The 17,405-nt window shown below is 38.1% G+C and overlaps 1 protein-coding gene across 6 annotated transcripts in view; it reads right to left on the reverse strand.

The window, feature by feature from the left end:
- Window positions 1-17,405, reverse strand: part of Kek5 (leucine-rich repeat, immunoglobulin-like domain-containing kekkon 5 protein) — a 338,741-nt gene that overhangs the window by 75,467 nt on the left and 245,869 nt on the right. For all 6 annotated transcript variants that reach the window (XM_074111636.1, XM_072005882.1, XM_074111634.1 and 3 more), the window contains one exon: window positions 1,249-1,395. In XM_074111636.1, coding sequence (XP_073967737.1) covers window positions 1,249-1,318 — 70 coding nt within the window. In that variant the 5' untranslated portion in view covers window positions 1,319-1,395. The remainder of the gene's footprint in view (window positions 1-1,248; window positions 1,396-17,405) is intronic.

The following is a 17,405-nucleotide window of genomic DNA, read 5'->3' on the forward strand; positions in this document are numbered from 1 at the left end:
GTTCCATTTTGCGTTGAAACCGTGCCGTGATGGTCGTGGCACACAGTTATGAATCCGAATGCAAGTGCGAAAGAGAACACGCCGCGGTGCACCGCAACTTGCCCAGTAATTTTGGTCGTGTCGTAGCCACGTTTGTGCCTATACCAAGTAGTGTAATCAACCCTTAACAGTCCACTTCTTTCCCTGTTCCTTACACTGGTACCATTTTGTTTCATTGGCAACCGTTTTGTTTCAAGAGAATACAGTAGAACTTCGTTTATCTGAACTTATCGGCGAACAAACAGCTTATATTGTACAATTTAAGTTCATATAATAGAAGCTTATCAATTTTCCACATTATCTATTATGCTTCTTCCGAGGTAAACGTAAAGGATTAGTCACTTTGTCGCATAATCACCGTAGGAAAAGTAATATGTGTATCGCGACACAAACTGATTGGATTTGTTAATTGAGTTTGGAAATTTAAAATTTAAAATTTCGTAGGTTAATTTTTGTAGGGTGGCTAGTCGTGTAGGATGGCCGAATTAATCGAAAAATTATACGGTTACCAAGGGAAGGAATTAATTAAAATGGTTCATCAAGTTTATTGGGAAAGAAAGTATAGTCCGCGTTGATTACGCGCTAAATGGACTCGTTAACTTAATAGCAGTTATTTCTATTGCTCTTTGGTACAAATTCGCTACTAAAGAAGTAAAAAGGAAATTCCATTTATTTCTTGAGACTAAATCATTTCGTCGGCGTTTGCTATATTTTAATTGCAATTTATATTTTAATAATTGCAGATCGTAAGTTTGTACGATTTTATATTACGGTGACGAACGATGAAATTATTATAGATAATAAAAAAATATATGTCGTCTATTATATCATATGTGGTCACGAATGAAATCATAAAACATTTCAACTGTTCTTCAGTTAAAAAAATAACATAACTCTCAGAATTATAATGGTAACACACCTTTCTCAAGACTACAGTACAGTTACAGTATTCTGACGAATAGAATATCTGATGACCGAAATGCACATTCCCATAAGAATTTATATATCTAACTGTTCTGACGCATTTATAACGACAGTTCGTCATGTCACGTATCTATCGTAACCCTAGCCTAATCCACCAGTCAACGCACGAAACAGCGTCAAAGAGCAAAGAAGCATGAAATCGACCCAAATATAAATCCACACATGTTCCAACACCATCAACGAGTAGAATTCAATTTTACAGAGGGTTAGAACAGATTTACTCACGTCTGTGGAGATTTTCTTGGCGGCGCGTCGGTGCCTCGTCACTTGGTCCGTGGATCGATCGCCGGCGCATCAATATGTCGCTCCTGATCGCTGACTCGAAGATTCCTCGTCGACGTAAGTGGCGGCAATCCCCGCAGACGCGTGACACTAAAACACCAAAGACGAATGGTCCTCTATTAGATGAGTTCGTGGTGGACAGGTTTACGATGCGATCGATATCGATAGGTTTCGTGGTAGCCACGTGCAACATCACGCTCGCGTTTTTGCGTCGAGCTGTCGCCGCGAGCATAGATATTATTAAATTCCTGATACGCGCGACGAGTCGCACGCGCACCCCACCGAACGATAATTAACGCTGGCTATGCATTTTTCATGACACTTTTAATTGCAACGCTGTATCATGTGGCCGCTTTAATCAGGCCGAACTAATTTTCCTGCGGCCACTGTTCGAGACTTCGGCGAAACTTGTCGGCCATTGCAGAGGCCATTGCGTTGCATGATTAAAAAGTTTTGAACCTGACCACGAAACGAACCGCGGGGACCCTTTTAATTTGGATTTAAGGCGCGCGCGGGACGAACCAGCCAGCTTTATTCGCGCCGACCGTGAAATTGTCGAGAGACACAGAGCCGCGCCTTTTCGGGTTCGGATAGAGCTCTGAAATTGAGGGGAACTGGCTCGTCGAGCGTGATTTCGCTCGTTCGTTTCGTTCCGTTGGTGAATGGCAACCCGGTTGAAACACGAGAGCGATATTGCGAAAGAAGTTGAATGGGCTGTTAGGTAAATTGCAAGTACACTGGCGAGGACCAGTGGCAATTGGCGGATTTATTGGGAAATTCCGATGTTAGGTGTTAGCGCAATTTTAATTTGGTAGTCCTAGATAATGTTTGGTTAATTCAAATTGTTCTATCCAGAGGAATGTTTTATTATCTCAATTTTCGTATAATATTTATACTGTGATTTCGTTCAATTATTAAATAAAGTTCTATTGATGTGCCTGTAATGAAATTTTGAATGTATCAACTTCGGCGCAAGAAGTAATAGACAATCGTAGGAAAAGTTATATGGAACAAAGGGACTTTTTGACAAACCTGGAACTGTCAGTTGCAAAAGCGGCCAACAACTGCTATGTTATTAGCTGTCGCGCGAGCGTGGCAACCTGGTTGAAATAGTCACGAAGCACAAAGGCTAGGGCAGATAGATGTAACAAAAGAGAATATGGGGTCAATCGGGCAGTGACTGTGAGTAAATCGATACACACAGGAAAATGAACGAAAGCTGACGATAAAAGGAAGATTGATTTACGACGGTTTATCATTGGCTTGGATGAATGGAAAGCAGTCCATCAATTCTGTCGCTGTAGGAAAAAAAGTGCGCGAATCAGTCGGACGTTATACCATTGCGGGTGGATGTAATTTCATGGGAGCAATTTACATGGATACGGAGAAAATTTTAATGACAGGATGTACATTGTTTCTGCAGTTGCAGTAAGAATTTTACGAAATTATCTGTCAGATAATCCAACAAAAAATAGACAAAAATTATACTATGTACTTATATTTTATTTGTTAGAAAAATAAGTGTTTATATTTTTCAATATTGTGTTTCACAGAATGAACATTTCTGGAGTAGCCATATGAAGAAACTTGGACTTAATTACTTAATTTGTCGTGTACAAATAGTATTTTCCATAGTTACTATAATTCGAAGAATTTTTAATGTAGAAAAAAGAATTGTCAAATTACGAATCCAAACACCAGCTGTTACACACTAAGATCTTTTTCAGTAAATATAATGGAACACATACATAGGAAACTCCAGCAGTAACGAAACCTAAAATAACGTGTAACTTCGAAATATCTAGACACCTATAAAAAAAGCACGATGCAATCGTCACGTAGTACATCTTCATACACGTACAATCCCCCGTAGCACGGGCATTCGAATCCTACTGCACGTTCATGGAAACGTACGTGAGATTGTGTGGTCGTAACCACACTCCCTAAGTGAATGGCGCGTTTCCGGTTTTCTTCTGGTTCTTCGCAGCCCTTTGAATCCGCCGGCGGTTTCCATAGCCACACGATATAAGGTAGGAAGAATCGACGAAATGCGTCGATGTCTGTGGAAGAAACGAGGAGCAGAGTAAGGAGCTCGAAGAGAGAGAACGAAGGGTTCGTCCGTCTGTGGTTGGTCGAAATCCAACATACCCGATGACAAGAGATGAGGGTAAGGTTAGATGGAACTGTACTTATGTATACGCGAAACCGTAGTTACGAGACTGTGTATACTCACGGCGCGGTTGTTATCTAAACGCGCGCGAGGCATATAGGGGCGAGCTTTAAAAGGGGTGGTTCATTGGCGTCGTGAAGGTGACAACACACACAAACACGCGCACGCGCGCGTGTATATATGTATATATAAGTATAACTGCGACTATAGAAGGGACACAGTGGACCAACAGTGTGTTCGTAAGTTATGTATCGCGTTCTTTGGAGTACAACCCTTTTTCTAAGCGGCATCACTCTCATCCCTCGACACCTTTTACGCAAACCCTTCTATTCCTCCACTCTTCTTGCTTTCTGGCTCGAGCTATCTTACTCTTTCTCCGATTGTGCGCTGATGCGAGTGCGGAAAGGCTTGTGGACGACCGCGTCACAAGAACAATGGAATAGTACGAGACAATCGACTATTCATGCGGGCCAACTTTGAATGAAAATATCTCTGTTCGTCGCTAAATTAGTCTGAATTGCGGCAATGCCAATTATCAACGGGCCACAGTGCTGGTAGTTATGCATCGTGTTTTGCTTTACGTTGAGATGCTTGAGAAATTATTCGGGAAATTGTTTGTAAGTAGATTCGTATTAATTTATAACTTGATTATTGTCCGAATATCTTTATGATATCAAATTTTTTTCATTATTTGGTTTGTCGTTTATTGTGAAAAAATACGTACTTTAAATAAATAAAATTTACGTTTCTACTAATTACAATAAGAGTTTAATATATTAAAAAATAATCAATTCAATAACGCTACTAGTGCAAACAATTTATACAACGATAATCTTTGAGACATCATGACTTTTAAATATTAATGCAAGTTAAATCGTTTTATTTTATTAATAAACTTACAGTCGAAGGCATATTCGAATATTCATGGATATTTTATCATTCTCTTAACACAATTACATTATGCGTACTTTTAATATTACATAAATGAGCTTGCAATAATTTGCAATTTTTTACGTCAGAAAGTTTAATATAAACGCTATCAGGGACTCCGGGGAGTCAAAAAGTTTGTGAAGCGCCACGAGAACCATTATAATTAGCGGTTAAAGCTAGTTAATTTCAAATGAACTTGTTCGAACTTTCTTAAACTTTCCTTTTTTGTTCTTGTTCATTATTTTTTACGCGCTGCAATTTCTCTACAATGAAATTTGCACGATCTTACTAATATTTCACATGTTGTCTATTTCTTACGAACGACATTCGTCTTCAGAAACGTATGAAGTAGTATTTAACTAATTGCATAACATTATACCCACAAGACTTCCTCATTCTTTCATTTCTCATTCCTCTATAGTAAAATTAATTTCCAAGTCTTATGAATATTTTACTAATTCCAAATCACTTAATTCCAGATTCTCACTAAATTCTTAAATTACTTTAAAACGCTACGCAAAATTTTGCAGGAAGATATATCAGAATAAACTTTTATCTGCGAAGTTCAAATAAAACCAACGATATTACAATACAGTTGTCTAATTATGCAGAAATTTACATTTGTTTATAGACGTCGAGACGCAAATTAGATTAAACTAAATTATAAGAAAGCTAATAATCGATATTCGATAAACCGAAATTGAGATTTGTCTATAGTCTACAAAGTCAAAACATAGATTAAATTAAATTATAAAAACAGAGAGACAGGCAGGATTTTGCCTAAATATTCCACGTGAACGATAATCTTAACTAATTGCATGACCAACGATAACCAAACGCTTTGTCTTCGGTGTAACGTGAAGTAAGATACAACTTGGCACAACAAGGTTCAAGGCCATCTGTTATCTAGCGAGCCGTTATCGAGCATCGGGAAGCACCGCTATTGAACTGCAATGTACGACCGCAAGAAGCAACACGGAGGTGCAAATTTGCCGGTCGTGCCTCCTGATTATCGGACAGAGGTATAGTTATCGTAACCCGAGCGCGTTCTACAACTCTAGAGTTAGAGAGCTCTGTTGGCTTTAAATGGTCATCGTACTTGTCACCGTTTTTGCGTTCTTGCAGGTTTTCCATGGTAACTCAAGCTTAATGAGGCTGTCAGACAAAAATTAAATAGAGCACAAAGAGTTGTAAACGAGATTATTACAGTTTCGTTAACGTTCTCTAGAACATAGAGGGTAAAGATTTCTCCGATAAAATGCACAATGGAAGCTTTTTGCCTTAGTTCTTTACAGATATGGAATTTTTAAAGAACATATATTGTTTAAATATGTTAGATTAAATAATAATTTTTATTTTATGATCTATAATACTACGCGAGAGAATGAAATTGAAAAGAAATTAGAACTCTGATAGCTGTCATTTCTAAGGAAAACTTCGAAATTTCCAGCAAAATTCGAATCGATTTTGAGATACAATTGCAAAAATATTAAATTAAAAGTGATTTTGCTCGAGCAAGTAACAAGCAAGTGTTCACATTGTTATCGTAAAATCCTTGTTAAACACTGCCAGTCTTCTCACATGTTTGAGAATTTGCAAATTGAGATCAAGCCACAAACAATGAATTAACGAACTTGGATAGTTCGTTAGGAACAACTGCTGTTGTTGAAAGTTGGAGCACGTGCTCGGTCGAATTTTCATTGTAAAACGCTGATCCTGAAAATCGTAAATTGCAGCCGCGTCAAAGTACAGTGTACTGGGCTGTAGAACATATAAAACTAACTGTAAAACACTTCCATACCTATTTCATATAAAATTCGTTTTGAACATATTTTGAATCTCAAAAATCTACCAGACACCATTTTTCATTATAAAAATCCATTGAGAGCAGCAAGTTTATTAAATCACCCCATCCGTACATTTTTAACTTCGAAAAAATGGGTTTGTTTTTCCTTTCTATATCTTTGTCTATGTACTTCTCCAATGGAGATGAAAAAATGAAAATTTCTGGGTAAAGATCAATTCGATGGTAATGTAAAGAGACCATAAAGAACGTAACGAGGAGCGTAGACGAGGATGAAAGAAAGTTCCGAATGCAGACATAAGGAAAAGAACGTGCATGGAGGCAAGAATAATCAACAAAAGAAATCGGCCGAGTGACTAACTATTAATTCAGCTTCATTGAGTTAGAAAAGTGGTCCTCCTACGGCGTAGACGCCGAAACTTTTCGAACAATTGGTCTTCCATGTTCTAGAGAATTCACGAGTCGCTGATCCTCGTTTTGACGTGGATAAAGTTTCATTTTTCATTTGTTGCTTCCATTGAAGAAGGATCGAAAAGTAATTAAGAATTATTCCATCTCGGCCTTCTATTCGCACGAGGAGGTTTTGTTTGCAAGAATGTGCGAATGTGTGGAAAATTTTCAATTTGCTTTAATTCCCGTTTAAGCCGAGTATTTCAGGATTCAGGCACGTTTCTTTTCTTGATGTTTTAACGCAGTAACATTTTCATGTTCTTATTATTAAAAAATGTAACGGTCTAATCGTGCAACTATTAGATACTAAACTAAATTAAGATTAAATATTTTTCTACAAATCGTCAAGTACGCTTGTGTCAAAAATATAAATTGTTTCTTAATTTATAGTGTGTTATTTCTCAGAATCGAATGCGATGAGTTTACAATATCTCAACGAAACGTATCCCGTTTTATCTTCTCAGTACGCGAACTAAGCCGGAACACGTTTAAATCGCGAGATTACCGCGCAATAATTCAAAGGTATTTATTTCACGATAGATCAACGATAATCGTCAATATCACAATGGTTTCCCATCGGGAAGTGAACAAAAGCGATAACACCTTCGACTATTTATCACAGAACAACATGGTCCAAGGTAATTCATTCTTTCGACAATCGATGTACCAGATTTTTCCGTTCGCTTCATGTCTCGTAACTCAAAATTGAATAAACGCGTCCTGTTCAATTTTGAATCGTGTTCCTCTTGCGTTTCTTCGTGAGATCCATAACCCTACAAATTCCTATTCCCCATTGTCATTTAGTAAGAAAACTATTAAAGTACTTTTACAAATTAAATATTTATTAATTAAATGCAGAAGTATCCTACTACCTCCAGTAACTAGACAACAAATAAATAACAAAAATAATCGACGCTAAATCTATCCCAACATCCTTATATACACAAGATACCACTCTGTCAAGATTAATGACACATAGTATAGCAAAATAGATTGCTACATTCTGCACCTACAACAATCTTCGAATTAAGTTGGTCGATACACAAGAACCGAGGAGAATGGCAGAACAGGCTGGAATAAATTCCAATACCGCGTGCTTAGAAGCGGCAAAGAAGCGGAATTTACTAGGGGTTAGCGTTATCTGACGATGCTAAAACTGCTGCTATGCGACAAAGAATTCCAAGCATTTATATCTAAGAGTGCGCACATCGTTCGGCTATTCTTACGCTTATCTGTAATTCTCTATATTTTCTTCTTCTTTTTTTTTTTACTGTTTTTTCTTATCCGAATGTATCCTCGAGATATTTCTCGACTGCTGATAGCAACGGTCTACGTTCGACTTTCCAGATACAACCCTCGATGGATCGGCGAATCCTGTTTCCCTTTTTCACTCGTAATAAATGCCCTTGGCAGCAGTACCGTGTTAGGCATGACAGCAAACGCGTCACGGAAGCGGACTGTATAAGGGCTTATCTCGGCTGTAACACGATATACACGTTGGATTGCTTAATACCAGCAGCTGGCTATACGCTTCTTTGAATACTCCTGCTCGAAAGGAATCGAGGGAAAAGCTCGCCCTGTTTTGTGGAGGAAACTTGTTGAATGAGACGATAACTGGATTTTACGGTTTCGTTAACAGATAGCGAAAGGTGCTCTTCATTATTCGTATTTTCGTAATTGTTTATATGGGTTTGTTGAAGGTTCGCAATCGTCTTGAATTGGAATTTTGTTTGCTTTACGGGGAAAAAATAGTTTTTAATTAATTAGAATTTTTTAATTCAGTTAGTGAAAAAGATTAATTTCAATGTAATAATATGGTAGTAAAATAAGTAAAATAAAACTATAGTTCTACAAAATTAATACCATTCGCTTAGATTGTTTGTAATGTAATGATTAATATAAAAGGAAACGACTTCATTGATGAAGTTTCTTGCAACATGTATATAATTAAATTCTAAAATTTTGGAAAACACAAACAAACTCTATGTGCGTTAATTTTCGAAATGTAACAAGAGAAATATCCGGGTATAAATTTCAATTCAATAATCTGCTTTAATATTAAATTTGACCTTGTTATTTACGTAAGAGAAATTATTTTTGGCTGTTTGGAATTTCAATTTATGCGCACGGATAATTTTGATTTGTCCAACCATAATCATTTTGAGCAGGAAATTTCCACGTGGATTAAATACTGAAATATCAATAATTAATAATGTAATATTCATGAAATTATTTAATAAATATTCTAACTGATTAAAGTACTCTTTCGATAACCAAATAATTTAAACACGAACATTGTTCCAACAATTCAAATTCAGCGATCCATCGCCAGTTTTCTTGCTATAAATACAATTTCCTCGTTAAAATCACAGACCTTTCTTTCCTTAAGATCATATTTTAGCATTTTGAAAACAGCGTTTCATACTACGATCAACACAGACAAACATCTTGATATGCAATTTTCATCGAACAAATAATAAAAAAACCTATTTAACTATGTATATGATACGGCGAATTAGAATAAAAGCGTATGCAACCGGGAACAGTGGAAATCGATCCAATTATTTTCAATTATCATCGCCGCTACAATACCAAAACTCGACCAATCCTGCAACCATAGTGATATTTTAACTGCAATTTCCACAATTATTTTCAATCGCTCTCTCTCTCTCTCTCTCGATTTCCCATGAATCATTCCATATCCACGCACCGTATCCTGGTATCTATATATCCGCACCGAAAACCACAATATATCACGAGGCTCGCGTGCCACACTTCCACTTGCCGTGGTTTGCCGAGGTCGTTCGAGTATCGAACCGCGATAGTGGCCTGTTTTCCGCGGGTAGGATCGGTTTTAAGGTCAACAGTGGAAGAAGAGGAAGGACGCGAACGATCAACTGGGCGAATCAGCGATACCGCCAGTGGATTTAACGCGAACTGGTTGGAACGAAGGTAGATTGTGTCCGGATAAAGATATCGGATTAAAGGCTAGCTACGGAACGAAATAACGAGTATAGGTGCTAGCGAGATTTTATGGAGGGTACTTGTTGCACGACGAGAGGCGAGCGTTGTAAGTTGCGTGGAAGATAAGTGGGCATGAGGAGTTAGACGTTTCTCGTGCCATCGCATAGCCAGATAGCGACCAAGACGTTTGAACATGCGTGGATTATCTTGTTACTGTGAATCTAGTAGGTGAAAGGGCGAGTTATGAAGTGAGAACTGGTGAAGAATCTGTTTGGCCTATCAGATTTGCTGGCTCGCATAAGTATTTGAACATTTAAGGAAATTAACGTTGTTATCGTGATAATCGTTTAATAAAATATTAACTTTAGACAGTTAAACTTAGCGTGATTGTAATTTGTTTGCCGAACACGTAGTCATACTGGAAGATAGCTTTTTGCGTTTTACGTAGTGTATACTTATTGTATACTTGTAACGCAGTAATTATGTAAATCTGTACAAGCCTGAATTCAAAACACCATTAAGTATCCAACAATGGCACAATGCTACACGAGGAAAAAATAAAAGAAAGGGAATAAATTACTGGAATACTTTCGTCTTTAATAAATGGGTTTATTAGGCTGTTTTAAACTGAAACACGCGAAAAAATTATGTCAAAACTGTTTCTGAGGAAATCGAGCGAATAACACGCGCATGCTTTATACCTGGTAAGCATCAGTCTTCGAAATTCAGACCGATGTGAGAAATGAAATAAAAATTTTGTTAGTACAATACATCGTATATTATAGATCATATTTGGAACTGTCTTTAAAATATTCAAATATGGTATCATTCCGTTTTCGGAATCATCAACTTGTACACCTATTTTCTATCCACGAAGCTTGAAACTCTAAAATTGTTCAGACAGCTCGGTATCAATTAGTTCTAGTCCGATTCTATTCTAGTACAAGCCGAATTCCATCCGAATTTCAGTTCAATTCTGAACGGAACTCTGTTTCAGTCTAAGTCACTTGTAAGCTGTGTATCTTCAACCTCTATGTGCCAATGAAATGCACAACCGACTTGGACACTATTCTGAGTGATAACATTCGCGCAGTACTAATCCTCTAAGAGTATTACAGAAACAAGGTATCGAAATGTATATATAAATAATTATCATTGCAATTAATTCAAAATAGATTAAAATGAATTAAATCAAATCCCACGATATTATACATATACATAATATTCTATATATATTGTTTAAGTGAAAAAAGAATCTTTGGTCACAGGTTACGCAAGAAAAATTAGAAAGAAATCTCAAGGCTTCTAGTTAGTTTTATCCCTCACGTAGAATTTGATCCACGTCAGCCAAGGTGGTGTTGAACGAAAGCAAGAGCGAAGGCAATATTTCAAGGGTTAAAGGGTCGGGGGCCGCGAAATCTTGCGTCGCTCAGGAACAAGACATTATGTAAAAATGGTTCGTATTCGTAGGATCCCTCCCGTTACAGGAAGACGAATGGCGTCGCTCGGCCAGAGCATTAATCTCGATTGATGCATGGAAAGTTTAGCAGGTAGTGTTCACGTGGAAATCGGATCGGTATCCGTATAAAACGCGGCTTTTTCACAGCTTTGAACGGTGTGTGGTTCCCTCCGTACGATTTTCCTTGTGGCGGTAATATATTTTTATCACGTTCGCAGACGCGGTTGCGCGCGCGTTTTCTTCTGCTCTCCTAAATCATTTTTTATGATCGCCGAGCAGAAGCGGAAAATTTGTCAGAACGGCTGGAGGTTCTTTAAATTTACCGAAAAGTCCAACCAAGAGACGAAGGACTCTCTCCTTCCCTTGAACTGCGCACGACTCCCAGAGGATAGCGGATGCGACTTCTTGAAATGAAACTCTGACTGGTGCCTGGGATCAGTCGTAAATCGAGCCGACTATACCGACCCGTAGGTACAATGAGAATATATCAAAGTAAACCGATAAAACGGACAAAACAGCAGCACACTACGAATGATGGATACTGGATAGAATTGTAATTAGCTAATGATGTTCTACATACGTGTACATATATAGACATTGGAATTCATATGTATATACACATGTAAATATGTATTCGATGTAAACGATCGAAGGGAATACGAAATAGGGCGGTCGAACCGAACGAAATTACGAGCAAGATTGACGTTACGTGACTTCGACGCGATATCTTTGTCGAGACTGCTTGAAGATTAAGTTTACGAGGTTGAGGCGTCCGGAATATAGCTATTTTTGAGCTGATCTGCAAGTAACAAAGTTTGTGAATTACTGGATCAAGTTTATAGGTAGATGAGAAGTCATGTGCTTCGGTGGCTGTTTCATGTATCATAGAAGTTCCACATACTCCGCCGGATACAAGCGTTTGTAAAGTGTTTAATGGGATTGGTCGAATTACGACTCTTGACTCAATTTCCGGACGATGTTTCTCGCGAGGAATTAAGAATAGATCGTACGAATTACCGACTGTTTAATCATGTTGTACCTTCTATAGAATTATACGTAAATACATTGTATTATGATTGAAATTGATATCTGTTCACCGTAACATTCTACGATCAAATGCAGGAGTTCAGAAAGAAGCTCCACTCCAATGATCAAATGCCCTATCGATGTGAATCTTCTTCCTTTTGTTTCACAGTTGTTGCACTCTATTATTAATTGTATAGATAAACGCTCGGAAGCCTACAAGCATACGTTCTCTATCTTCAGTATATCAGGAAACAGTCGAAACACGCAATGAAATTGTAACAGAATGGCTCGTCTACAATATTGTAACTGTTCGGGGTAATGACCTATACTATACATCGCTATTGCAAATTATACTTTACAAGCAAGTTAAATTACAAATTTATTAACCTTCAGAAGTATCTTTTTATACCATCAATCACAATGAATCCAACGTTAAAGTCGATTATTTTTCATATTAAGAACTAAATTACATCATCGATCGCCGTGTCCTTCAAAGGCGCAAGCGTTCAAAGAGTGCAATCTCTCCTCCGAATCCGACGAGGGTTGCACGCGAAACGCGACGCATTTTATTACACATAATAATAAGTTTCGCGTAATCGTCCGTACAGGCGCAGCTAACTGCCCCTAATCGTGATTCCAATGATTATTGTACTGAGAGATAGCGGCCCAACACACACGCGCGCGCATTTTAGCTGAATTAATCGTACATGGCAATCTGCGATTACCGTTATTAAATTATGACCGGCCAGTCGCGTATTGATACCACCGATAGCTAAGCTACGACGAAATTAAACACATGGAAACGCGTTACTTGTATTATATTTTATACCGTAAGCGCACGGATTCCCGTTTATTTACTAATAATATTACGCATGCAGTAGCAGCGTGGTAGGTCGAAAACGTTTCCAAATCCGTGTAAAGCTGGGTCGAATAATGGACTCGGTTCGGTTCGGGAGGAAAGCTCATGTCCATGAATATTAAACCGCGCTGTGGAGCTTTATTTATAATGCTTTAATCTCGTCTTGACTATGGGATCAGCGATTCGTTTCGAGAACGATCGCATGCTACGAGACGATATAAAAGCACGTCGAGGCATACGTTTGCTCGACGTGTACGAGCACGCATCGATTTAACAGACGCAATAATAACAACGACGACGAGCACAGAGAGAAGGTTTCGTCGATTATGAAGGAACAACGCAGCGATTGCCTCGAACTCTCCACGATCGAATGGAATGCACGATAATTGGCCCGGCTTAATTGTGTACGTCGCGCGTGTTTGCCAACGTATGCCGCTACTACAGCCGGACCACGAGGACTCAATCAGGGAGTACACAACCACGTATAAACCTATTCATTCTCGTGGCTACGCGCCACGTTCGTTGTTGTCCGTGAATACCGTACAAGGTTAACCACGAAGAACACACTGACCAATGTTGAGAAATCAAATTCTCACGCGACTTCTCGCTGTTTCCGTGAAAGATCTGACCTAACAGAATGGATAGATCTTTATCAGAGACTTAGTCCCACAATTAGATGTCACAATATAGTCGATGGACTGAATCAACAAGTATTTTATCGGGTTTCATACACGTTTCGAGTTAAACACACGCGTGTATATGTTTGCGTTGAATTTGGAGTTTGGTTTGAGTTGAGGTTAGATTAGATTTGAAATTCGTTTTGAAATAAGTTAGAGTCGGGTTTGGACCTATGCTGGACTCTGCTCTTGGATTAGAATAGGACTGACTTTGGGTTGCGAGTTAGATCAGGACTCAAATAGGCTTTGCTGGGGTAGGCCTAAATTGAGGTATGTCTGGAAATTATGTTTGAATCGAGATCTATAGCTCGAAACAAATTTGACTTTAGGTTTAGTATGAATTGAAATTTTAATCGTTTCAACGTTAAGTTATTATAGTTAAATTACCTTTATATTTCAATTGTTGAGAATTAATTTAAAATGATATATATTTTAAGCCGAAGTTTAGAGGTTGTGAGAGTTATGTTAGAGTGATACAGTATTTAGTTGTGGTTATATATGTATAAACTAAATACGAGGTAAATTAGCATTTGACCGCATTAAATTTTGGTTAGGCCATTTGAAATTCGACATGCGTCAAACGCAAGCGCACGCGTGTGTTTCACACAGTTATACTTAATTTATATCAAATTCGGTTTGCGTTATGTTTAAATTAACCAGATCTCGTTAGTCGTTAAACGCGTATAAAACATAATTACAAGTCGGCATAATCTTACCTGAATTAACTACAATAATAGATCGCTGAAAATTTTCACTTACACTGAAATTACGTCCTTGTTCCACACATACAACATCGGAAGCCCAAAACCGTTTAAAACCAACTCCGCGATCAATGAACAAACCACTGGAAATTCTTTCTTGCATCAAAGTTGCATCCAGGGCAAATCTAACCTAAACCGAGTTAGCCTAAAGTTAAAGTTAGGTTAGGTTTGATCCTTCAATTACAGTGGCGCAGTTCGAACGAATCTTAGTTTCAACCAAGATCGACGATCAACAAGTGCACTCTCCAAGTTTCCCGTTATTTCTAAATTGAGATCTATCGAAAGATTGGAACGTTTGCAAGTTGGCGTTTTCTAGTGGAGCACATTTTTTTCCCGACTTCGAAAAGTTTCACAGTTCGATCACTCTACATTTTAAAGCTGACCGTGGAAGCTAACCGTGTAAGAATAACCGTAAAGGAAGCGTCACGACGAGACAAAAACCAGTGGACAGTACACTTCGGTGGCTTTGTGTTCCAGTGTTTTTTTTTCTCGTTAAATGATAGATTACTGGCAGTAATAAAATAGCGTAGGTCATTTTATCGCTCGATACAAGCGTGTCGAAAATGAGTCGACGAAACACGCGAACCACGCTTTTTCGACTTCGATGTAACGCTCTTTTTATTTCGTGTATACTTGGTGGAATTGAAATAGCGAGAAGCTAATATTGGTTAACTATTAAAATTTGAAGCACAGAAAGAACAATTTAATATATATATAGAATTTCAAATTCGTTAGAATAAGGATGGAGGTTTTCTTTTCCTTTTTTAGACCTCCACAAAATAAACTCGTTAATAACCATCAATTTGTACGTTGACTTGGTTACTGACGTCGGAACGTAGTATATTTTTGTCTCGATAAAGCCGTCCAGTAATGAAGGTAAAGATTGTTCGTGACATATTTCAACGGGAAAATTACGCGGGAGAAAAATAATAGATGATCGTTAATAAAAGTGTTGCGGACGTGTGATTAGCGGGTCACGTGCTCCTGTAATTAAACAGGCGGTTTCGAATAATATCGACGATAAAAGGTGTACGTTTATTGTTTCGAGAACGCGACGAACTCGCGATGTCGTTTCAAAACGGTTCGAACGAACAAGAATTTATGTAACACTGTCTGGCTGATAATGATGTACGACTGATAAATCGCGCGCTTTCTCCCATTTTGTACCATTTGGAATATTGTTTGAAAAAAAAAGAAGAAACGTGGATCCGATTTGTCGACGATAACAGGAACGAGGCAGTAGCGTTACTATATCGAATGATCTCGAATCACTGAAAGCATTAACCCACGAGTTTCGCTCGCTTTTGTGCCTTTCGAGCGACGGTTCTATTCAATTAACAAATCCTCCCGATGCAATTATTGCTTCGCTAAATTCGTACGCGTGACACACCGGGCTTTGTTTGAAATTCTGGCAAACTGCTTAAATTATTCAAATTCCATGGTCGATTTGTTAACTATGCATTGGTGTAAGCGCGCGACACGATAATTTATTAGACCGTCACGAGGATTACGGACCATGATTAGTTTCGATTTTTAATAATTATATAGTAAATTGTTACATATCGTCGCGAGGCAATTGAAATTCTTATAAAACGTTTTCATGTGTATGTATAGATGAATGAATGTGTATTATGATGAAAGGCATGTTTTATCATAAATGTAAGTTTCTAATGTATGTGTATGTACATGCGAATATGTAGCGAAATACTATAAGACAACTTTTAATTATTCAACTAAGTGATTTATGCGTTCTCTAATTTTTTTCGATTTGAAATACATTTGATTAACTGTTACTAACTAAGCAGGCATTCTATATGTGCATAACTAAATAAGTAGGTACTAACAAAGCTAATTAAGGTTAAAGCCTCTGAACTAAATTTGGTTACACATAATGAAACCGTTGACCGGAGTTTTCTTTTCCTAAGGTACATTCTACATTAGTTGCGTGTTATAATATTACGTGAGTATATAAAAAAGGACGTATGGAATGAATTTGCATTACACAGTTACTACGCTACTATAGTGACACCTTTGATTTATTAAGAGATTGTGGTCAACGTGTACTCTGATCAAAATTATTAACCTTCGGAATTAAAAAGAAAAAAGAAAAAGAAAGCAAAATAAATTGCTGTTACGATATAAATCGTACGTTTAATCGGCTCTTAATAAGTGAAATAATATAACCATCGATTACGGATTTTGATCGATAGCCGAATAGCATCGTTCCATGGAGATGTTTTAATGGTATTTGAGCAAATCCCGATAAGCTACGTTTCTCCGTATATTAGATCCGGAATTTCGTTCTGTTCCCCCTGCTCTGAATCTCATCGCGCGAAAATTGGAAAAGTTCAAAGCGGTCGTCAGCATTGACGCGCGTAAGGTTAGAAGAAAAGGAACCGAACCGTGGGACGGGAGAGGTTCAGACAGAGGCGAGAACAGGTTAGAACGAACGATCGACAGAACGAAAGAGAAAAAGACAGGGGAGAGAAAAGAAGAAGAAAAAAAAAAATACGAGTGGAATGGAAAGAGAGGGAAATAAAGGAAAGAAAGAGAGAATTAAAAAGGGTCAGGGCAAAGGGGACGAGGAAAATGAGAAAAAGAAGAGAAAACGGGAGAAAGAGTCCCATTGTTCTTGCAGCCGAGGGCACTGTTCGATTTCACGGGGCATAGAGGCGCCCGGTGAACGAATCAATTGTGTGAAAGTATGCACCGAGCCAGTCGCTTAATATGGCGGTTTCACAGTGAATGCTGATACCCTGATGACTCTTATAAAGCGTCCTAACCTGAGGGCCCCTTAGCCCATAATCGTCTTCGCGAGAGAGACGACGAAACGATTCTGCAGCAAGGAGTTCTTGGCGAATCGAATCTTCCGCTTCCACTGTGTCAGCTCTAAGTTGTTACTCGATCAAGTCGGTATAATTACGGTTCTCTCGACTCGGTGAATGCTTAGAGGTGATCGGTTACCAGAGTTGTCCGTGCTCTACCGAACACCTTCAGACT

Source organism: Bombus fervidus, chromosome 1 (assembly GCF_041682495.2).
Source record: "Bombus fervidus isolate BK054 chromosome 1, iyBomFerv1, whole genome shotgun sequence".
Taxonomy (NCBI): domain Eukaryota; kingdom Metazoa; phylum Arthropoda; class Insecta; order Hymenoptera; family Apidae; genus Bombus; species Bombus fervidus.